At 39.8% G+C, this 26,171-nt stretch overlaps 1 protein-coding gene across 1 annotated transcript in view; it reads right to left on the reverse strand.

The window, feature by feature from the left end:
• The window catches only part of RIMS2 (regulating synaptic membrane exocytosis 2), a 1,857,427-nt gene that overhangs the window by 581,683 nt on the left and 1,249,573 nt on the right, over window positions 1–26,171 (reverse strand). Inside the window, exon 18 of the mRNA XM_078686898.1 lies at window positions 23,396–23,552. Coding sequence (XP_078543024.1) covers window positions 23,396–23,552 — 157 coding nt within the window. The remainder of the gene's footprint in view (window positions 1–23,395; window positions 23,553–26,171) is intronic.

Genomic DNA, 26,171 nt, shown 5'->3' on the forward strand with positions numbered 1-26,171 from the left:
ATAACACAATAATGCAGCAAAATAATGTAAACATTGTCACATTACATGGGACATAAGTGCCAGTTTAAAAGACTAATTTAGTGAGATTAGCAGAACAGGAAAGATGTCCCATACACCAACATATCAGTTCCCTTACCTCCTGAAACCGCTGCTGTGAAAACCATCATCCCACTGGGCAACCACTACCACTTTGTCACAGACATGACGCCCTAAACAGGGAAGACCTTCATATGCTTTTTTTCCAATGTGGTGGTAGAAAATTGTCAAGGAGTTAAGGATATTGATTTTCTTGTGTTCTAAAAACAACACTTGTGATTTGACTTGGAAAGTAGAAAAATTGCCTATGGCTCACCATGCGACCAAAGCATGACGGGTGACCAGCAGAGTGTTGTTTCGCTAAATGTGCACTTGCCATATTGGCAGAAGTACTTCAGTTAAAATCTTTTCACCATACAGGAAGGGGACTCAACATTGTGGCAGGCTGCAGTTGGGGGGACAGAGGTTTTGCTCCCTAAGTCTGTCATCTAGTTGTCTGCCGACAAATCTCTACACCCGGTCCTCACCTTTAAGATCCATTCTGAGGAGCTGGACTTCTAGGATTTTCAAGAAGGTTAGTACATGAGTCTGAGCTCTACGTGTAAATGGTTTCATAATATAGGTGATTCGCAGAGTAAGGCATATTTAAGAATTTCAGATTTTTTTGTGTTCAAGTAGGAGAAAAGATTTGCCTCTAGTATCTCTTTCTCTACTGTAATGCATAGTTTGTTTTTCAGTTAGCTGGGTAGGTCATAATGTAAAGCTGTGTGTGTGACATGTGCCACTTTTGTTCTGGATTCAAGAGAAAGCTAGTGTCATTCCCTCAGGGAGAGATTGATGCTTTCATATATATTTACACAGAGGATCCCCAGCAGACCAAATTGGGTGTTGATGGTATCTCACATTCTATTATCCTCCCAAGAAGCCCCAGCATTATATCCCAGTATTGCTGTGTTTTAGCATGTCCAAACTATGTGGAAAAATGTGCCCTCCTCCCTTTCGCATTTCGTGCAGGTAACAGACTGGACTCTTCTCATTTTGTGTAACCTGGACCTATCGTAATAAATTCTATGGAGGATGTTCAATGGTATCAAGCAAAGATCTGCTTTTATTGCTACCTCTCTACGGTGCATAAAGGCTGTCTCTCAATCGATGACTTCCATATCTTCGGTAATTCTTTACCATCTGTGTGTCAGTATTTGCAGTCTGTCCGGGCTGTTATCATTGAGGGTCCTATAAGTCAATGAAATCCCTTACTATCTATTGCCTCCATCAGAAATGTATTCTCTATAGGGGACCCATCAGGGATTTCCCTCCATGTCACACTCTGCACCCGAGGACCGTATTTCAATTTGTTATATTGGTACACCTGATGATGTGCCATGTCACCTTCCACCTGTAGAGTAGGGAATGATTTTATTTCACTACTTTCAAGCATATCCCCCACTGATCCCTATGTGGTCTTATGTCTTGAACCCTTTAAGTTTACCAACTTCCCTTAATATCATCCTCTCCCACAAGGCTGTTGCATGGTGATTTTTCTTTTCCATCTTATATAGGCTGTTGCTTTTTCCCATGTAAGAAATGCTTGGGTTGCTGAAAGCAGCCTTTCTCTAGGTAGTGTGTGTATGTGGGCGTTAGTAAAGTTGACCTTTCCATATTGATTGCAGGCTTGTCTCAATTGGGACAACATTCCATTTATTTACGGGGAGGAGTTGTAAGGCCCAGTAGTATGCCTGAATATCTGGAAGCGCTATCACCCTATTGTATACTGATCTGTTCAGAGTAGTTCCTTGGCATAAGAGCTGATCATGTTAACTGGCATTGTGTTGCTTGCGTAGGACAACAAGTTGGTAGATGGATGTCTAGTTTTTTAAAGGGTGCCCATATTGTGTTGATACCTTGTGGAATGTTTGAGTAGGGTGTCCACTGTAAGTCTTCCTTACCTAGTGTATTTTTAATCTCTTTTCAGAGACGTTTCCGAGAATGGTTGCAACAGTGGAAGAAACATGAGATGTTGGACTTTTGACAAGGGTTGAAAGATTTCAGTGGTTTTGAACTATGCTTTGAGTTGGGTCATGGCTTCATCGATATTTTTTTTAGTTGGCATTGTGAGTGCGTCTCTAATCAAGAGTAGTGGGTGTTGTGGGGAAAGGGGTGTGAGGGTGCCAGATCTGCAAGATTGCCACCTTCTAGGAAGGCTCTACTTGCTCATCTTGGAGCCATCCCCACCTCACAAGAAACCTGTATCACATTTATACATCAGGAGACAACAAAAAGACTCCAAATGCATCCCTGCAGCCAAAGAGAAGTTGACTACAAATGTTGACGAGCCAATAACTGATGAGCAAAGGAAATTCTGTTGTTCTCAGACTGGTTCCCTCACATCTGCTACAACTGATCAGCATTCAATTTATACATAGGATATATTATATTCGGTCAACACTACACCAACTGGGCCTTATAGACAACTCAGTTTGGATTAGATGCTGTGCCAAAAATGCTGAATTTCTTATTTTGGGTTGGTTTTGATCAATATCTGCTGATTCAAGGGCAGTAAACATTGTTTGAAACAATTGGATGTAATGTATCCCGAATGCTCCTCTGCTAGCCCTTTCGGGCTACTTTTAGGACATTTCATCTTCTATCAGGAAATATAGTGCCTTGGTACTATTGCTGGCAAAAAGCAGAGAGACTATATATTGGGGTTGTGGCCTTCTCCCTCGCAGACTCAAAGACTGGTTGAGAGACATAAATATACTATGATGCTGGTACAATCCAGGCCCAAGGATATCTAGGGACCTCCTGTCGAATTCCACAGTGGACTCTGGGAATGTCCTTGACAATGTGACCGTCAAGATAAACAATGAGTATGGTAGATTTGCAACATTGCTTGGCCTGCATGCATTTGGTGCTATACTGTGCTGAATATGCATGTGATCTTCTCTACTGATGATGCTAATTTGGGGGTTGCTGGGAGATATGTTGGATGTTGTAGCTACCACTAGACTGTCATTTATGTAGGAACTATGCTAGTGTCTTTGATCCTATTTTAAGAGCACTCTGGAACTTTTTTTTTTCCTTATTTTTTAAACTTTCAATATATATAGAAAAGAAAAATTAGATACAGCGTATTTTCTTTGTTGTGAGCGGGGAGAAAGGCAAGATTAGAGAGGCCCTGTAGCCAATTTCTTTAGTATTTATTTGTAAGTGGGTATTCATTTAGGTTTCGTCAAATACTGAAATCTCATCAAAAACAAATTGTTTCAATGGGATATTATAATGGGAATGATGAGGTGTTCAAATGGTCCAGGAAGAATGTATGACGTTACAACGCATACATTTACAATGCATACTTTTACAACGCTGTTTTTACATCGCAACATCCTTTACAACGCATTCTTTTACATAGTATGCTATTACATCGCATTTTCAGAAACTAACTTTACAACGCATTCCATTACAACGCATTATAACTTTACAACGCATACCTTTAAAATGCATATAAGGTAAGTGCTGGATAGTATAGGGGTAATAATTACTATTCTAACTCCAGTGAGTGCAACAGTAAAGTGTTGGATAGTGTAGGGGTAAAATCACTATTCTAACTCCAGTGAGTGCAACCGTAGGGTAAGTGTTGGATAGTGTAGGGGTAAAAATTAATATTCTAACTCCAGTGAGTGCAAATGTAGGGGAAGTGTCGGATAGTGTGAGGGTACTATGCGTTGTAATGGTATGCGTTGTAATGACTTTAAATGTAATGCCTGCGTTACAGTGAAATGCATTGTACTGACATGTGTTGTAAAGGCTGTGTTGTAATGACATGTGATGTAAAGGATGTTGCAATGTAATGACTGCTATGTAAAGGTAGTGCGATGTAATGACTGAGCTGTTAAGGTTGTTTCCCATCCAGGAAGGATGTATGGCCCTCTGAAGGGCTGCATATGTTATACAAGGGGAGGGTTTCATCATTATGAGTCTGTTATGCAAATTCAGCTATTCTTGTGTATGACAGCTAAGCGTTCTCTGTTTGGATTAAGTTTGTCTCTATGAAGCTGACCATAACCATTTGGAATTAGGATACGAAACAGGAGCTGGAGGTGGATGAGAACCAGATTTTGATTTGAATAGTAAAATTGAGTCTCTTTTGAGATCAGTCATCAGTATGGGAATTGGGTTTCCAGTAGCTTTTGAAAGGCATATGTTTAGAAAATATTGTAGGGGATTACAGTATATTGGCTAGAGAGACAAGATATGAATTCAGCTCTGCAGAAGATAAAGTATGACAGAAGGGGTGAGTCATCTGGGAAAAATAGGTGAAAACGTGTGTGTGGCAGGTAAAGTATGGTATTAAGTATTTGAAAGAATGAATGACCGAAAAGCCATTTATTAGGCCCAGCAGCAGCTTCCAGAGAAGTGCCCAGCACTATTTAATGTACTTATACACCTATAGAATACAATGGATATATGATATGTATAAAAGAGGTTGTGCATAGCAGGAAAATAATAAAGATGGCATCACTGGTATGAGAGTTGTGAATTATATAATTGTAGATCTATGTGTGAAATTTAGTAGTATGCAATTGTCTCATTGAGAGGGAATAACAATTGTGTTCCTGTCCCATGTTATGAAAAAGAAATGGGACTTGTTTGGTGTCTGACTGTTCTTAACAGAACAGGATGCAGATATAATATACCAATACATTTATAGAATTCTATTTCTATATATTTCATTCATCACTTATGTGTAAGATGGGCTTGTTTGAGTGTCACTTGGAGATGATGATCAAGTGTTCATAATATTTTTAAAGATGTTGGGAACATATCTGCAGCTCGTATTTTGAGTTTAGAAGTGAAACCAGTCATGCACTTGTTGAATCCTCTTGGAGATAACATAGAGTAACTTGAGTAATGTACAAGGCCTACACTGAATTTCAGAAAACATCTTTGACCTGCTCTAATTAAACACTGAAATCACAGTGTACATCAAGTTTGTTTGAACAAAGGACACTGAACATAAAAATACCCACCTTAATGTGTTGTTGCTTGCTTTAAGAATGTGTTGTTCAGATCTAAGATTAATCACAGTATTACCCTGCAACAGCAACTTGTTTCTATATAGCACTGCTTCCTGCACTTGTGTCATACACAACATACAATATAGACCCCACCCTTCCTATTTCTGAGCTGGACTAGTTGCTCAGAGAATGAATGCATCTATTAATTGAATTAGTGTTTAGCAGTGTGCTTATAGATTTGAATACCAACTGTTAGAATGGTCAGTAAAACTGAGCAATTTTTGAGGTGGATAACAATAGCTTCTCATTGCCAAGAAACTGATTTGATTGAAAACAAACAATGTACAAAATATATAGTTTTGTATGGTTACTAGTTCTCCTTCAAAGCTTAAACAGACATTTTACATGGTTTGAACTTATTATCATAGCAATCATAATGGTGGTTGTCCAATACCTTGGACTGTGGAGAACAACAATTGAGGATCAGCTGAACTAACTAAAAGAAGAGGATGTATCATTTGACACACTTTCTGAATTGTGTAACTATGAGGAAATCTCCTGGCATTTCAGAAGTACGCAGGATTTGTCTTCATTCCAATAGTGAATTATTTAAGTTGACATTCCTATGTGCTAGTTTCACCCAATCATTTTTATTTATAAATATGGTGAGATGTGCATATTTATAAGTCTGATGCCATGTCAAGTCTTTTGGTGGGAGATAAACATGGAGAACATGGCCATCATTAGGTACACTGGACGTTTGCATATTTGACCAACGAAATGTCTACTTGGCTGAATGAAGGTTTTGTTGCATTTACATTGTTTCCTCATAAGTTGTCTTGCCAATGGAGGTGAGACTCGAGTCAGGTTGCTGAAGTTCAAATAAAAAGAGAAGCATGAGAGTGGCAATTCTTCAAAAATAGCATGACTATTTTTAATGAACCCTGGTCACAGAGACAAGCGAGGCATAAATGTATCCCTAGAGAACTAAATTACACAAAGGGTTCAAGACCAACTTCTAATAGCCATAAGCTAAGAGTCTCTGGCATGATATGTAAACAAACTGCACACAAAAAGCGAAAGAAGGTTTTGGAAGCAGCAAGTACTATGATATTGTGTGAATCATTAATAAAAGAACAGCTATTTTAGTAATTGGTGGCCTATTCCTGGAAGCTATCTCATGTTTCCAGCAGTCTTAGAAGAACACTCCAACAGGAAAAATTATGGAAATAAAAAAACACAACCATAAGCAGAATCATTTTGGCAGTGGTTACTGAACCATAAGTGGGCTTCTGAAACTAGCAGTGAAGTAAATACCCAGTTCACGATCAAAGCAGAGGACATTGGAAAGGAGCTTTTTCTATTAATAGAAGTTAGTTATTTTAGTCGAATATGGTGTTGGCAATTTTCTCTATTAGTGGAGCAATACAGTTTTTATTTTCCATACTCCCTTTTTCAAATAGGGGGAGGTCCTACTTCCTGTTAGCCCAACCCTTAAAGCCTTCCATTTGCCAGCACAAGACCTCACTCCTCGATATTAATAGCATTAAACTACAATGCTGTCTCGCAACACATTTTTTGCATGTGTAATGCTCCGCCTCTCTAGCAAGTTTCAGCACAATTTGGAATGAAAATGTTATGTTTTTCTTGCTCAATTAAACTACTTTATACCATAGAAAGCTTCCCTTTTTGATCAATTAGTTTCACAACAGACCTTAAATTAAAAGATCTAGTCAAAGTTACATGAGTGCTGAGTTCTCGCAACAGTAAATCTCATTCATTCAAAATAGGCATTCTAAGGCCTGGTTAGCTTTGGAATTTTGTGACTGTCACAAGCATGTATGAATAGATCACCCCCTGATTTGGTTAGATGTATTTTAACAGGTTTCATGCAGGAAAAAAATATTTTGCCTGTGAGGAAAAACATATATGTGCAGGATCCTAGTCTCACATGTGCAACGTTCTCTGTTAAGGAGAAATGTACACAGCATGATTAGAATCCCGAAAGGAATGTCACATGATCTTTCCAGGAATCCACAAAGCAACCTGTGTCTTCTTTAGATATCCAAGCCAATTCCTGGGCTTTTATGAGGACTTCAGAAAGTAGTAAATATATACACTTGCAGTTAGATAGGAGTACAGATTTTCTACTTTGTAAATCGGGCCCAATGAGATAATTGATTTGAATTTACTTATAAAGTGAATGGCAGACTCTTATTCAAAAAGCTAACATGTTTTGATGACATTTTGACTGGCATCTAAACATGAGGTTGCATTAATGACTGTGTCCATTTGTGTAATGGTGTTTTCCTACTGAGCAAACTGCAAGTCATCACCTCAAACCACACAATTGCCAACAATGTCTTAGAAAACTAAAGAAACATGATGGTACACATAGGACTTATTATACACACTCATAAGCTCCTCATATTTCCTTAAAGTGTTGTTTGCCACTTGCACTTGCTCAATTGCAGTAAATGCTTTGAGTTTGGCAGGCGATTAACAGGAGGACATTGTGTCTACTGACAGAAATTACACTGATTACTCGATGTGACTCAAATGTTGTCAGCCACTGCGAGGTAAGCCACTGCACGTCTATTAAAAAAATGCACATAGTACAATATTCCATGTATGAATAAGAAAACTCGAAAAGAACTAATGCATTCATTAGGCACAATGTTTTTAATACAGCTACATGAAGGACTGCTGGTGGCTGACTATACTCAGCCTCTTGATAACAGAATAGTCCAAAAGCATAATGGATTAACGAATTGTAAACCAATTTCCCTTCTATCCACTCTGGCTATATAATCCTTTCTGGGCTGACCTTAGTGTAACCATCTCCCTTTAAAAGAAATGACTGAAAACCTTTGGGATCATATAGAAATACAAATGGAAACTTCAAACCCTTTGTACATAGCTCATAAGACTGCACACAGAGATCTTGTTCACTTACTGCCATATAATAAACCACCCAAGGATATATCGCATTTGGAATTTGAAAAACTACTTGAGGCAGAGGTTACTTGGACCCATAGAATTACAACTTTATACTGATTTTCATTTTGGAATCGCTGATCTAAATATTCCCTTGGCATTAAGTAGAGTCCATTCCATAACACCAGTTTCTATTTTAACAGTCTAGATCATAGTAGTGGAAGAGAGAAACTTTTTTTTTTAAACACCAACCCTCTTCAAGGTCCCAATTTGATTTCCCACTGATACAGACCACCTCAGCACCAACCTGGAACTGCGGCGTATCATTCCCCGATTGCCGCCAGCACCGATGTTAGGGAGCGGCCCCCAAACTATCAAATTTCTTAAGCCCCTCCCCTACAGATGAGTGCTTTTGCATCTAGAGATGCAATATGTTCTTTCCACAACAGATTATTTGAGAACCACATTCCCAAATATTTATACTTGCCATCTGTCTCCATTTTAACTTTATTTAGAGCCCAAACCGACTTTATCCTCTTCTTCCCAAATGGAAGCACTTTAGTCTTTTCCATGTTTATTGTTAGTTTTTTCTTCCTACAATAATCCGAGAAGGTGTCCAGCATCCTCTGTAGGCCGATTTCAGTCAGATCTGGAATTACTAGATGGCCTGCGTATAAGAGGCTGGCCAGATGTCACCAGAGCTAAAGTGATGCCTTGAAATCAACAAGACATGCCACGCTAAGCATTAATTGCCACTCCCTATCGCGATTTTTCCAAACAACAAACGGATATCCAGTTTGATGCTCCACAACTGTTCTGACTGCCATTCAACCAAGTGATGTAGCTATAAACACTCTGAATGCATGGATTATTCTTCTACTTGTTTCAATTCCTGATATCAGATACCCGATACAGTCCACCTTTGATGTCCAGTTGGATCACATCCCTGGCGCTTTAACCTTAAGGCCCTACGGTCTTGCCCCATTTGCATCCTTCATTTTTCGAAGACCCGGGTGTCCAACACATCATCCTGAAGAAGACCCATCTTTGACATCCTTAATTCATGCTGTTTGTCAGGGTCGAAACGTCGACGGTTATTTGTCCATCCATGCTCCAATGGGCCTTCTAGTGCACACATTCATGTAATTCAATTATCGAGCTAGGGCCATTGTTTTTTTAATTTGAAATTGGACCTTGCTTTTAATGATTTCTATTGTAAATATATGTACAGGATCATGTTGCCTCTGTGTTTAATACACAAATCTCGTCACTTTGCCACCACAATCACTATGTCACTATAATCACGCTCACATGCGCCCTTTTATTAATTGAACTACCGGACTGCTTTTCCTTGTTAGTCGTGGTAATTCTTGACCTTTTTTTGAATAATTTGAAAATATAAAGTAAAATAATAACTTATTTGTGAACAATATATGTTTGTCCTTTTCTGTGGGTTCAATTGTTATGTGTACTTTAATCACTTTTATAAATGTTTAATACTACAAAGAAATTGTCTGACCGGACAGAACCAATTGTTGTTTATAGTACATAGGCCCAGGTTCTGAGGGATACTGGGTTACCCCATTGCTCTGCATGTTGCATATAAGAGGCAGTTTACATGTTTACCACACATTTTGGGGCTAAAGCTATTTGAATGGTTAAGAGTTTTTGGTAAGTCAGCCAGGAATAAAGAAAAAAAATGGGGGCTGACACACACCCTTGTCTCAGACCGCTTCTTATTTCTATTCTTCTTGAAAGAGATCCCTCTGGATCTAATTTCATCTGGGCCCAATTTTCTGTATGCAAGTCTTGTAAAATCAGAAGTAGACCATCCGGAAATTCATAACTTCTTAGTATCTTCCATAGCAAAGCCCTGATCAACAGATTCAAATGAGGAAGGAACATGCACAAAGCAGCAGTACAATCCTCCAGATTGCTCTACTGACTTCCTAGCTAATGCCCATAAACTAAAGAAATGCTCTGTTGTGGAGTGTTCCCCTTTGAAACCTCCTTGCTCTAGGGGAATTACTGAGCTTGCTTCTACCTATTCTTTTAAGATACCCAAGAGGATTTTTGAGAAACTTTACCACTCACATCTAACAGGTTTATTTGCCAATAGCTTCCAGGGAGGGAGTGCGCTCCCCTTTTTGTACACAGGTTTAATAACCACTCACTTCCAGCTATCCGTGAAAATTCCTGTCAGGAGGATTTTCTGAAAGAGAGGATAGAGCAAGCTGGTCCACCAGGCGATATTTGTTTTCATTATTACTACCAGTGGGTTGTCCGGCCCGTCTGCTCTTGTAAGTTTTACCGGCACAATTGTTTTCGTAGTTATTGGTGCTGAAAACCTCTCCTTTATTCCTCGTTGACATGAACATTTACTGGGTCCTGAGTGATTACAGGATCTATATTGTAAACCTTTTACAGGTAATCAGCCCAGGCATCCTCTCCCACCAAACATGTCAATTTCCCCTCTGGCTTTCCTATCCCATTTAGTATCAACCTCCAAAATATTTTGATGCTATTTGACTGTATTGTCTCAAGCATGACTTTCCAATATTCCTCCACACATACTTGATTCTTACTAGCTACCAGACTTTTAAATAGTTTTCTTAGCTCATTGAGCCTACATATACCCTCTTTATTTCTTGAAAATTTTACGCATCTTTCTAGCTTCCTTACTCTTCTTTTTATAAGTCTACACTCATTGTGAAACCAGAAGTTCCTAGAATATTTCTTGACCTTGTTTTTGCCCTGCAGTTTGTTGAATACATTTAGTTCGACTTTTAGGCATGCTACAACTTGCTCAATTAAGTCCTAATACCACACAATCAAATATGGGGGTATCTCTTCTACTATAATTTCTCTACAATTGTATTGGAGAGCCTTCAGTTGATTTAAGTGCTTCTCAGACATTCCTGTCCTTAACCATTTCAGATAATAAACTTTTACATGGAGTACCTTCTTATCTGAAGCAATGCCTAGACTAAGAGTTGTACTTAAAGGGCAGTGATCCCTCCCCTCCATCTGCAATACCTCAAATTTCCTAATGTAGCTAAAGTCCGATGCAAGGACAAACACATAATCCATCGGGCAGTTCTGATTACCGTAAAGGAAGGTTTTCCTTGCTGGTATGTCAGTTATTACATGACCATTAAGACTCACAAATCCATTTGATGTATGGAAATCTAGCAGGGATATATCTCTTCCTGTCGCATCCCTACTGGGAAACAAGCACATTTTATATTAAAAGCGGACAATAGATCATCATACCTTTGGTCAACCATCGTGGGGGCTAATTTATGGTTAAAATGCATGATTAAGGCTAACACATATTGTGAGTATGATGCACCTATTTCAACCACATCTTCTTTAACAACACCAATATTTTCCTTATAATAGAGAAGACATTTGCGTGCAAATAAATATTGCCAACAATATTACATTCGGGGCCAGCTTAACGTTTGATAGTTCTACACCGCAAGCTAGAACCCATTTACTTCTGGTCTTAATTTCCCACACCCTTGAAGAAATTTTAGTAGATATCAGGGTTCCCATTCCTCCCCCGAAGGACGCCCAGAAGCGTTATATATATGCATCCTTATGGACTTTCAAAAACCCTTTTATCTGTAGAGTTCCATGCACAGCCATGTTTCCTGGCGGAAACACAAGATTGAATACTGATCGCATATTATTTTAAAAATGTGCTGCTTCTACTAAATCCATGTGTATTCCAGGAAAGCATGGTAATGTGCAAATATTCCCATCCTTAGTCTACATTACTCCGATTGTTCCAACCCTCCTTGACATTCTTGTCCCAACCTAGACATGCATACCTATTTTGGCCAAATAGATTTTGACTCCCCTTATTTCCCTCCCATTGGGGCACAGTGTTTTTCAATGTGCCTTCTCTATTTTCCATTATATGTCTGGGCCTAAGTTGGTCCCTGTGCAAATCCAGTCTAACTTTATTTAGCTGGAGACCACTATGGCCTTGCAAAAAGCCTACACAAGGGGAGTCTTTCCAATCCAACTCCATCTCCTGAGAATTTTTTAGCCCTTGAGAATTTAGTTTGCTTTCTGCGTTAAGTAACACATCTCTAACCAACCCTGAGTATAACAGGATCTTTGTTACATCTTGTCCTTCTTTATCCACCTAAAAGCCAACTTGTTTCATATTGCTAAAGATTATTGAATGGAGACTTGGGCAGATTGATAATATCTCGAGCAGACGAGATCTATTCAGAGGATTCAACTTTCTGCGACTTTTCCTCAGTGTGCTTTCAGGGACAGGTTCTAAAAATACCCATAAGGAACTTAAATCCTTCCTCTGTACTTCACCATTACTTTTGGAAGTGACGGTACCTGCACTCTGGATACCCCCAAACTTACTTCCCTCATCTGAGATAAACCTAACTTCCAAGTTATATATGTTGGATCCTCTTTCCCTTTCCCTGGATCCCACCCTTCTAATGCCCTCTCCTTAGGGACCCTTATGATTACACCTCTGTTCATCTTTTTTCTTACTTTGCCTATCCCATGCACCTCTGACCAAATCCATCCCCTGAGCATGGGTGGGACCTTATTCTTATTGGCCTGGATTTCCCACCGGTATTATCTTAATTTACACATCTACATTTGTCTTGGGTGGCACCTGAGATCCCACATTTCTTCACTTCGCTATTTCTCATTGTGTCCTGAATTTTATGCATTGTGGTGTTCATCCTACTTTTCCTAATCTGAACAAAGTCTTAGGTCCAAACACCCTCTTTTGTTTTAGGCCCTGTCCTATGCACCCTAGGGCATGGGTATAACCATAAAGGTAACAGCCCCATTTTTTTTGCTAACATCAGACACCTGGATATATAGGAGTAACACCTCAGAGGTTAGGGGTTATGACCGGAAAACTTGCTATATTGCCCTCACCATCAACACTTATCCCATGACTTTATTCAAAGAATCAATGGCCCATCCTCACTTCAGAAGAAACTGCCACCACCATGACATCCATTCATTCACGGGCCCTATTAAACCCCTGAATCCCCCATGCTGACTCCAGAGGACTTTAAACCTTTAACTGCCATGCTCACATCCATTCTGAACTCCTCCACCTCTTCTTATATGACCTTCTCAGATGCTTGGAAACATCCAACTGTCCTCCCGTAGTTGAGGATTTCCTCTGCAGACCCTTCAACACGCTCTAACTACAGACCCATCTCCCTGCTACTATTACCGGCCAAAGTCTTAGACAAAATCATCAACGTACGTCTCACCAAATACCTTACTGACCACCAACTCCTCGACACCACTCTGGTTGCCGACCCAACCACAGCCCAGAATTTGTCCTCATCGTCGCCAGAGATGATATCTGCATGACCCTGGATGGAGGTGACAATGTGGTCCTCATCCTTCTGGACCTCTCCTCAGTGTTTGACCTGGTTCCTCACCCCATCCTCATTCAATGCCAACAAGACACTGAAATCCAAGGACATGCATTCGAATAGATCTGCTCCTTCCTGACTGGAAGGACCTAGTCAGTCTGCCTGCACCGTACACCTCAGACACCCACAACCTCATATATGGTGTTCTGCAAGGATCCTCCCTGAGCTCGACCCTTTTCAAGCATACATGATCACAGTTTAACAGAACCTTGTCCAACGGTTTCTGACTCACTGGACACAGCCTGCAACCTTGCCCTGCTGGAGGATTTCGAAGTACATTTCAGAGACTAAGTCCCAAGATAAAATCTCCAATCAGGACAAACATGGATGGGTATCTGACCACGTGGTCAGCCTGAAGTCGTACATACAGTGACCACAGGCTATCATTTGAGAATAGTGCTTTTTGGCACAATATGTTCTTTACACTGCTAAATGTATATCTCTAGTTCCCCTTATTTTAGTTTTGTTGTTTTGGTGCCGTTTTGTCTATTAACTTTTACTCTATTTCTTTTCTATAAGCTAGTTTTTACTGGGTAGTGTTTTTTAATCGTGTAGGTGTTTTGGTATTCATAAATGCTTTACACATTTTTCTATGTTAAGTCAGTCTGCTGAGTTCCATAGCAACCACAGAGTGTGCTCAGGTTTAAATTATTGAAACGTGTGCTTGGATCAAATAGGTTAGTGACTCTGTGGCGGACTACCAACAACGCCAAATAAGAATTTGCTTTCTTACAATAAAGTGCTAGGAACGCAGGACACATGATTCTGTGTGAGAACTTTCAATCCAGTAAACAGCAATATAAATGTTAAACATCATTCAAACATATGCACACAACAAAAAATATTATAGATTTAACCTGAAAGACAGGTGATTCCAAACCCTCCTTCAAAAAAAGAAAACTCAGCTTGATGAATGCATTTTTCAACTTCCTACACTGTTCAGGAAATGTATACAATCATTAAACAAAATTCAAAATCCTCATAATATACATTTTAAACTTCAGATTCAGACATTTGGAGGAACTGACCGGGGACTCATAACTACAATGAACCTCAGACACAAAGTTATCTCAAAAAATAAAAGCAGTGAATGTTCAGAAAGCCAGGATGCAGAGAAAACCTAGGTTGTGTAAGATGATGATGTCAGCACAGGAATGCAGTTAAATGAGATAGCACAGATCTATGACACGAGAAGGGAACCACCACTGACTGTCTACGAACTGTGCTGTGCGCAGCTCAAGCCCTCCAGAATTTCCAAGTTAAATGATGCACCTTAAACAGTGCAATATTCAAACGCGGGCACACAGCTCTGACTTTCCACACAAGTTAATGACATGGTCCTAAATACTCTTTTAAGGTAGTAGTTTCAAATGTACAACAACACTGCCAAATAGCTAGGAAGGGTCTGAAATGTGCAAAGGACCGTGAAAGCCACAAAAGCACAGAGCACAGGGATATCAACATACAGGTAAAAATAGACTTTTCTTTCTGTGTACCAAGTGGTATATGTTCGTTTTGATCATGCACAAAACCAGTGCAGCCTTGGAGCACTGAATTGTCTAAGCAGACCCTGAATCACAATGAAAAAGTAACCTGTCTTTACATCATCAGAATAACAGAAACAATAAACAAGTACAAACAAATATCTATTTCTTAAACGTTTTGTAACCAATAGTGAGGTACATCTGGTGGAAACCACCCAGATACCAAGTAAAGTGAACAGTCAAATCATTTAATATAGACAATAACTATTCCTCTGTCTTCTTGGATAAATCAGTAAAGCACCACTTTATATTTCATTAAACAGAAGGGAAAACTCACTTTGAACATTAGAAACAAGACATTGATAAAATGTATTAAAAAAGATGATTAATAATTTACAAAAACGTATTAGTTTAGAAGAGAAATGAATAGACAGGAACAGCCATATTCAGGGGTCACTCAGTGAAAGAAGGCGGCTATCTTGGTGCAGGGAAGACGAGATGCAACAGTCCACAGTCAGCCCTGCCAAGTATCACGCAACAGGTGTGACACTAACGTATTTCAGTGTGGTGTTCCGCATCACCGTACTGAAATGCAAAGTCACGCATTATGGCGCCTCCGCAGTTGTCAAGTCGGAGGCTGCTATAATGCACCACATTGTCAGTGAAAGCTGTAGCAGCGCACAATGCATGTTGTTTCAGGCAGGCTAAGAGGCATGGCTCAGCAGCTTGCAGCCCTAGTTGCTGGGCTGCTACAATGTTACACACTAATAACACTCAACAGCACTGATTTACATCAGGAGTCAGTGCCTAATGAGGTAGTGCCAGCCAGGTGAGAGACTGTGTCAATTTGAAAGACAGACTTTAATAGGCGGGTTTGTTCTGCTTCCTGCAGCACGAGCGGTCTGCAACTTCCGCCGGCTATCTGTTTATTTTGGCTGCAGCGGTAAATGGTGATTAGATTAGATCCCACCGGCAAAGGCAGCTATCTTGACCCTGCAGTACTCTTCTCACAATCATGGCAGCACAGAGCTGCTGTGCTCGCCCTTCAGTAAAGTGGTCCCACGACCCGACCAACGAGCGGCTTCTCAACAGCTCAGAGGCAGCACATACAACTGTGCCGGAATGCGCCCCGGTATTGCAGCGGAAGTCCACGAACCGTTGCGGCCACGGCCTGCCAATTGCCGTCGGCTCAGGCTCGTCTCGTCTCAGTAAGGTAATCTCTGAGGCCTGAATGTATAAATAAGGCTTGTAAAGCAGAGTGAAAGAGGGCGTTAGAGCAGACACCGTTGGTCAGCAGTGATCACTTTACATATGTTTATGATCGCTGCCTTACCCCTCACCAAGCGTATGTATATATATATATATATATATATATATATATATATATATCAAGGCTCACTTTCCGTCTGCTCACCTTCACTCGCGGCCGGGTGCTTTCAGCGGCGGGAGACGGTACCACGCCAGTCACTACCACTGACAAAGCTCAGATGCAAAAAGCACGCAGCACTCACGGGGGACTGTCCAAGTATGATTTATTGGACAAACACTCTAAGACGCGTTTCGGCCACTGCCTTTCTCAATTAGAGGCCGGCGCCACCATTAGGCAAGGTATAAATACAGCCAGTCACCAAAATAAAGTAAGGACATGTTAAGTGCATTCTGACCACCATTTGTAAGTGGTGTAAATTCAGTTAAATCACTGACAAAATTGCGCCCTGGATGGGCTTTTACGAACACACTAATAATATTATGATGCAAATACAGCCCTGAATGGGCATTCCACAGAAGTACATATATACACATATACAAACTCTTAAATTAAAACATTAGAGAATCATCAGTAGTGCAGAAAAAAACAATATAAGACATATATATATTCAAAAGCAAAGCGCCCCAGCGCAATTCGGAAGGGCTCACCATGTCACTCCCTGGCCATCAGGCTTAACCACGGCTCCCGGCAGCTTGGAAGCTTTACCCCATTAATATTGGTTCTGTGAATCCGACGCGTTTCGGGGCCTAAGACGCCCCTTCTTCATGGACAAGAATATAAAGCACAGCCTTCTCACCTGGGTATATCCAAACTCGGTTTATTTGAATAAAGTCACCCTAAGTGGGTGTGGTTCTAGTAGTGACGTTCGCCAGGAATCCTGGTAATTGAAGTCCCACAGGTAAGTCTATTCTGCCTTAAGTAGGTGCCGTGGCTTTGTTCAATATTGTCTTTTAGTTCGTTCCTTAATAAGCATGGGAAGAGCATCGAAGTTGAAAGTAATTTTACTTGGAGAGACGTGCTATATATATATATATATATATATATATATATATACATATATATATATATATATATATATATATATACACCTGTCGCAGCAAGCTGCAATCACTTTATAAACAGCCAGTTGCAGGTCGACACACCATCCCCTGTCCAGCCATACCAAACACAAAAGTGGGGAGAAAACAGAGTGACTGTCACTTGCAAAGCGAGCACAACCCGTGTGGACTTGTGACTACTGCGGCCTTTCGAGGAACGTCATGGCATGTATTTTTAAGTGTAGACAGCTAAGCAAGTAGTGCGTCTATTCACTATGGTACAAGCTGCAAAGAAGTCTGCCATCTTCAAGTCAGGCTGGCAACATCACTGATTCACTTGTCATCATTTTGTTTACATACTCTGTTGCAACAATGTGCTGTAAACCTGATGCATTTTAACCGAATATTCGAGGTATGCCCAGCGTACGTCATCTTCGTGTGAATTATTTTCAGCCCAGTTATGGTTGATAGCACTAAAATCTCACGCTGCCCAGTGAGGATTTACATAGACATACGGTGTCCGCCATAAGCAGATATCTGGGCTGCATTCTTTTTGGCATTTGACTTCTATTGGGTGGGTGGGGGCACAAATGACAGCTCAAGCTCTCACTGTATGTGAAAAATAACTACTTAAATACCAAATAAGGAACAGTTTGGTTGAAATTTGAACTCTTCAGGTAAGTCAGCTGAGAAGATCCGTGTTGGAGGCCCACAGTAGCACTGGCAACACTGGTACAGCTTCTTTATTTATATATCCCTATTAAATAGTTTATTTTAACATTCTGGTAACTTTCTCGATAAACCAGGCCCCCATTAATTGCTGCTGCAGCTCAGCACTGGCGGAGTAAAATTACAGGAAGACCGATGCCTGTCTTCGACCTCCTGACCTCGACACACAAGTGCATGTTGGTGCCCTTCCATTACTGGTGCTTTACAGCAGGTAAAATCTTCTTTGGGTTTATCATTGCTCAAATGCGTGTAATTTCTGATATTTCTATGTTTCCCTCTTCTTCATTGCTTGATTTTGCTCGTGAGAATGCATCACTCATAGTTGATGAAATGACACTCAAATTTTCAAGATGTCACACATGGCAATCAGAAACCTTGGCAGCTATGCACAATTTCCTGACAAACTGAGGTGGTTTCAGGTACACTGCTACCAGAGCATGCAAGACTGGTGTAAGCTTTCTTATGTCTGATCCTGTAAATGTTATGTAGGAGCACTGCTTTGTATGATTAACAGCAATGCTATCGTATGAGCCTGGAACATTTGTCTAGCTCTGTTGTCTACGTCCTTTCAATGTGAGATTGATTTTTTTTTTGATTTTGCCATACCGTCTCCAAGCATGTTCCCATAACACATAACTAATAAGGTAGGTTGAAGGACAGGCTAGGAAGATATAGCGAAAAATGGTATTTCCATTTTGAAAAATTGTAGGCTATGAGAAAATGCACAATCTGATTTGTCTTAAATCCCTATAAGACACATAGCTCTTTAGCCAATTGTGAACAAAATTATGTTGAAAGACCCAATGTTTATCCGCATTTTTTCAAAGACTTCATTTTTCTGTGTATATGTTGGTATTTGCAGAACGTGAAGCTCAAGAGCAACGGAACATTAAAAAACAAATAGAGAATCACTGGTGGGAGGTGAAGGGTACACTGACAGTTTACGGGTAATATTCCTTCAGCTTTTTTCTGAACTGTGGGATAGTTGATGTTGATCTGATGTTGCATGGATTAAAAATTAAGACTAAACATCCTGTGCAAGTAAGTTTAGCATACCATAAGACTATTAAAACATTTCCAAATCCTCTATTTTTAGCCATTTTATACGTTAACAGGGCCGTAAAAATGTGCCATATGGCCCTGTTTTTTCAAAATGTTTCTGGAGGTAACCCTGAGCCTCAAACCCCCTAAAGGTAGCTGGGAATTCTCACTTCACTCACTTTGCAGAATACAAGGCATATGTTGTATGCAACCCACAGCTTTCCAAGTTCAAAACCACCAGCAAGTTACAGACTAAGGCATGAAACCAAACTGTACTTAATAACAGGACCACATTTCTAGCAGAAACACAATTACAAGCAAATGTTAACATCCATTTCAGCTTTCTAGTTTCATTCAGCACTAACTAATTTAAAAGTTATATATATATATATATATATATATACAATCTACTGACAGTTGCCAGTAGGTAGTTAGCGAGCTAACAATAACTCACACCCCGCCATGCACTGCTTATGATCTCACATATTACTTCACTCATGACATGGTCAGTAACATCACTGATGACATCTCAAATAACATCACTGTTGACATCATCAGAAAGAATCCCTGATGCTCCCACTCATATCCCTAAATAACCTTTCATACACCCACTCCAACTTCCACACCACCATTCTCAAACCCATTTACACACCCATACCAGTACTTACACAGCCACTCACTGATTCATAGATCAACATACACATACACCAATATAGCCACTCATACACCCACTGACTCACTAATACTGCCACTGACATATTCAAACATACAGCCACTCACACACTGAGTCAGTCGCCCATAGAGCTACTCACACACCTACTCATTCACCCATACAGTCAATCACACAGTTACTTACTCACCCATACAGTTACACTCACTCACTTACTCATTCACCTACACAGTCACTGACATGAGCAGACACTCCCCATACCGCCACTCTCACATTCACTCACTCATCTATACTGCCTTTCTCATACCCAGTTACTCATATGCCACTGACACGCACTCACTGAGCGACACAGCCATTCAGACACTCACTCACTCATACAGCCCCTCTCACACGCACTCACTAACCCATACAGCCACTGATTCAACCAGTCACACATCCATACAGGCAGTCACACACACCCTCGCCCAACCACAGAGGCACTCAGAAACCCACAGAGGTACTCAGGCAACCAATCACTCACCTATACAGAATATCATGTAGCCACTCACACACCCATACAGCCACTTCGGCACCAACTGACAGACAGATACAGACATTCACACAACCAGCCACTAGCCCATACATTCACTGAGACACCTAATCACTCACTTATACAGTTAGTTATGCCCCCACTGAATCATCCAATCAGGCACTCATATACCAACTAATTCACCAATGCATTTTGATATATATATTTAACACTCATAAACTTTTAAAAACACTCAGTCACCGGATGATGTCATTGACCATGTCACCAGTGATATAATATGTGAGGTCATAAGCAGTGCATTGCAAGGGCACGAGTTATAGTTAGCTCAGCTAACTATAACTGCTGAATTTCTCTGGTTTTTTACAAGTGAAATATCATATAATATATGTGTGAGCATATATATATATATATATATATATATCCAACAACACAGGAACTCCATTTGAATATAGAGCCACACGAAGGTATGTATAAGACCCGCTTTTATTGGAAGGCAGCCTGCCAGCAGGTACCAACAGGAACAGCATTAGTCAATAGTTGACGCCAGACGCGTTTCAGGAGTGATCCTTTCTTCAGTGGCGTTTTCGGGCTGCGGTGGTTTAGAGCGCTTATGAACAAACACAGGTAATTGAATCACCCGCCCATTAGGCGTGGCCTCTTACAAGGATTTGTGGGTGATGTAGTGTCAATCCGTTCTCCCCAGTGGGCGCGCCTCAAACCACCTTACACTTCAAGTCTTTTTAAATTGCAAATGTTCATGGCGGGACCTGCCCCGCTTTGTGTACTGCCGACCGGAGCCTTCGAACTGGCTCCCCCCTGCGACTTGAAGTGTAAGGTGGTTTGAGGCGCGCCCACTGGGGAGAACGGATTGACACTACATCACCCACAAATCCTTGTAAGAGGCCACGCCTAATGGGCGGGTGATTCAATTACCTGTGTTTGTTCATAAGCGCTCTAAACCACCGCAGCCCGAAAACGCCACTGAAGAAAGGATCACTCCTGAAACGCGTCTGGCGTCAACTATTGACTAATGCTGTTCCTGTTGGTACCTGCTGGCAGGCTGCCTTCCAATAAAAGCGGGTCTTATACATACCTTCGTGTGGCTCTATATTCAAATGGAGTTCCTGTGTTGTTGGATATATATATATATATATATATATATATATATATATATATATATATATATATATATATACATATATATATATATAATGCAATATGTGGGAAGTGGCCATGACTCACGAGAGGCCTCAAGTGAATCATGATGACCGCGCCCCTCCCTAAAAAAAGATAGCATATTATGCACTAGTGCAGGATACGCTTGTGGGTGACAGTGTGTTTGCAAATATACATAACATAACTTATATGTATATATGGTTTATGCTATTGTATTTTTTCATGTGTACTTCTTTTAAGGCAAAGTATTTAACAAATACCAGGATACAAAGGGTTAAACTGTGCAGCATGGTAAAATCACATTCAAGAGACCTTGTGACTATTAGGAGAGTCTTTTCCTCTGAAAAGCTGTTTTTACAAGCAATCTGTGAGGCCATAAAACCGTTTTTTGCATGTCAATTTGTGACTGAATAATTCAAATTTCACATTCGCACTGTAGTAATAAACATGTTAATTTGTACTTATTACTACATTTTCACGAAAATAACATACACAATCTCACATTTCACAGAACCTAACAAACAATTTCCTAATTTGACAGAAATGGCTTCAGTGTTGCCCATTGTTTAATTATTAATATCTTCATGAAAACTAACAGAACAGAAATATTCACATTGCAATCAGGGCCTATTATAAGGAGAAAAATGCAGGAGAAGCTTAAAGTAAATCTGCAATGTGCCACGGCTCATTGTCTAAATAGCAGTGAAGTGTGAAAGCCAAGCAAACCTGAAGAATCTTAAGGCTATTGTTAACTCTACCTTTACTGAGGTCGCATCAACAATATCTGAAAATATCCACTGTCTACTGTGTATTCAACAGTCTATTAATAAATGCTTAGCAATTTCATTCATTGTCCATTATTAATTATCCCTTGATGTCAGTAGTTTCAACAGTCTCTTAATTTCTATAACCAGAATGGTTTTTAAAAACCTGTTTTATCTGTAACCCTGCATTCTTAACTACATAATTGAATGCATTTAGAAGCAACACGTCGGCCATCAGGAGAGTGCAAAGTAGTGATAAATTCCAACAAACATATTAAAGGATAGTGGCCTGTGCATATCCAAGTCTGGCTGGTGATCTTTTATTAGTTCACCGATACTTTATTATAGGTTTACCGTGCCAGGATGGACAATGCATTTGAAGTAACACGTCAGCCTGCGAAGGAAGAGCATTTGGTACAACATGGCAACAACATTGAAAGATGGGGGACTACGTGGCAATCTCCGAACGGTTTACCAATACTTTATTAATGGTGTACCCTTTCAAGATCGTGGATACATTTAGACGCAGTGACTCAGCCAACATGGAATGGTAAACCAATGTTAAAGTATTTGTACACCATGTAAATATGGCCACCAATGAAAGTATGGCAAGCCTGTGAAGTGCAGCACATCAAATTGCTAAGGGGAGGAGACAGCTGCCTGTAGCAGTGGTTGGGAAGCTACTAGGCATACGTAAAATAAGAATACAACGCCTTCAAAATTGTAGCAAACAAATTGTTGTAAGTGAACTTATAAATATATCTTAGTATATACATGTATATATATATATAAATATATATATATATACACACACACACACACACACTTTTTTTGGTTAAAAACATGAGTGGCAAGACAGCTAAAATGTTTTTTGTACTAGGGATTTTTATAGGCTTTTTATGGATACAGGTTAGGTTCCTAATTTTGTACATTTGTACATTAACATTTCTTTGTTAACTTTAAAAAAAAAAACATTTTTTATTGTTATGGACTTATTTAGCTCTGGAATGATACAGGCATGCAATCAGTTCATAAGATTTTTACATTTAGTGAAGAATCACACCAGCGCAGAAACGGAGTTTCTAATATACAGCAACAATAAAAAGCAGAACAAAAAGTGCCATTTCTATTTCTATAGCAGGCTTTGGTCCTCTTTGTTTTTCTATGGCAGCTTTAGTCTTATGAGTCACTTCTAAAAAACAGCAACTGACTCGCTATTTATACATATTCATTTTCTATCTAAAACATACAATAATGCCTTACATTTGAGGAGGAGGCACACTGGGAGACCACGATCTCGTCCTTCCTATACTATCCCCACGTTGAGGTGACCCTGATCGAGAACAGTTATTGGAGGACATTACTTGATCTGGAACTGACAATGTTGAACTTTGAAGATCTCTTCCATTATGTCGATATTCTACACACAAAATGACAAAGAAAAATATACATTTAAATAAACATCGCTAGGCAACTTGTTCACAAGCACATTAATCTGTTCTAAAGAAACGTTATCATATTTTCATAATTTTTGCTAAAAAAAACCTCTAATTGTACAAGGAAACTTTATTTATTGGCTTAAGAAGCGAAATACAGCATTATCATCTTGACAAGCTTTAACAATGATGAAATTAGGGCTTTTTTTCCTCGTGTTTAATATCATGGTAACAGTCGATATATAGTGCTGGTTGAAGGGGTGAGGTAATGTAAGGTGACGTGCAGATAGTCAAGAGAAGCCTCAATAACACACTCAGTCACTAATCTTAAACCATGCTGAACTGAAAATGCACCCGCGTTATCTCACAATGCTTTTAAAAGAAAACACAGTTCCACTAACCACTGTTTGACTATTTAACCAAATTAGAATATAAAGGATTTGTTGAAAACTTTTAACCAATTAAGTAAAATATGTCAGTCTGTTTCTGAGTCTAGCCTTCCTCATCATAGCCCCTACTCTTCAAGCTGAACCTTCCCTCTGAAGGCATCACATATGGTTTAGATCATTGGTCATCATTTTTATAGCCAAGTGATAAAATGCATGAGGCAATGATACTCAGGTTCTGAGAGGCTTTTACCGAGGAGCAATGACCTCAGATTAATAAATATGAGCAGTAAGTTATTGTGACACTTTCACCACATCAGAATTCCTCACTACAGTCTTTACTCTTGATGTTTGTTGATTAATGGAAAAAGGAAAACTGAGAAACCACATTGGAGGAAATCACACCCATGGATAAAGGTTAGGGTTAATTAGTGCTTTTTGTATTCAGGAATGGGTGCTGTTCAGGAGCAATAAATGGTTGCTAGGGTTCAGAGATTGGTGGAGGCTAGCAGGGATGGGGGTTTTCAAGGGATCAGGCATTGGTGGAGTTTAGCGTGGTAAGAGGTTTTCAGGGTTCAGGGATGAGTGGAGTTTAGCAGTGCTGACAGGTTTTCAGGGTTCAGAGATAGGTGGCATGTAGGGGTGTTAAGGGTTTTTAGGTTTTACGACTGGGTGGAGATTAGGGCTGGTGATAACTAGAGTTTTGGGGTAATGAAGGGTTATTAGTGTAGAGGAATGTAGGGTGGAGTGGTGTTTTAAGTGTTCAGGGATAGATAGGTTGAGTTTGCCTGTAGAAAGTGTTTTTGGGGTTCAGGAAGACAGGAGTTTTGGGATGGTGAGGGATATTAAGTTAAGAGATTGGTGGAGTTTGAGACTAGAAACTAAGGGTCCAGGGATTCATGAAGTTTAAGGGTCAGAGATGGGTGGAGTTTAGGTGTGGTTAGGGGTTTTTAGGGTTTAAGGGTGGGTGGAGTTTAGAGGTCAGGGATGGGTGTGGCTTATGTGTGGGGATGCATTTTTAGGGGCAGAGAGGGATGGTGTTTATAGGCTTTCAGGTTCAGAAAATTAAAAGTAATTGTTTGACAATGTAAAAGATGGCAATCCAAAATAATGTTTCCTGATGTAAATGAATGAAATAATTTTTTCAACAAGAATGTTTCTGAAAAGAAGACCTGCACAAATTTCACTTACATCTTAAAAAATCAGTATAGAGAAGCCAATTTCGAATAAAAGACATTCTATGAATTGGTTTCTATGAAATGGTAATGCCATTCATCCTGAAAAGGTCAATTAAACTGTATGAATTAACTGGTTTCTCATTAAAGGTATTTCACTTAAATCGTTTTTCTTTGAAATCACATGCAACCCTTACTCTTGTGTACAGCAAGCCACTCACCGAGCCTCGCTCATATACCATGATTGAATCAGCAACACGCTAAACATCAATTATGTGCACTTTCCACCATATGTTGCACTAGGTTTGTTTATCATTGGAGCTTTCTGATACATCTATGTTCTGATTTTGTTCATAGCTCTGCAATTATTGTATTCTGGCATGTGGATTGGTCAATGCTCAATGCTCTTCCTATTTATGGAGTGTAGCAAGATGTTGAATCCCTTCTCTAAATGTAATGTCACGTTTGCTTGAAATACTGAATTGCCCAAGTCTTCACTCTATCCAGTCACTATTATGCTGGTGATTCGAAGATTTTCATCTACTATTCCATTTTCTCAGTTAGTGTGCCCACTGAAGAGACCCACTTGCAACATGAAGTTCAAATTGATAGAGGATGAACTTCCCCTTCATTCATTGAAAACCATGCCGTTGGTAATGAAACAGCATTGATTTACAGAGCTATTAACATACAGAATCTGCTATACAAGATCTAATATACAAATGTAGTGTCGTCTAACATCCTTTCAAAATCTGGCATCTTGCCCTGCGTTTCGAGGTACTGTAAGAATCCAGGCTTTGTAGAAATATGTGGAAACTTACATTGTGATGCAAACTGTCCTGCATCAGAAAGCTTTATATGAAAATTGATAAGGATGTGGGTAACGAGAGGGTACATCTTAGGTGAAGACAGTCAGGCTCTAAGCCATTTATGAATGTTAATGAGGAAACATGCAATCCAAGAAAGCAGCTTCAAGTTAAAGGATACCTTTGCTTCATCTGAAGTGAGGAGAGATGTATTTGAAAACTTTGTGAGAAATGGA

This window comes from Lissotriton helveticus, chromosome 4_1 (assembly GCF_964261635.1).
Source record: "Lissotriton helveticus chromosome 4_1, aLisHel1.1, whole genome shotgun sequence".
NCBI classification, from domain to species: Eukaryota; Metazoa; Chordata; class Amphibia; order Caudata; family Salamandridae; genus Lissotriton; species Lissotriton helveticus.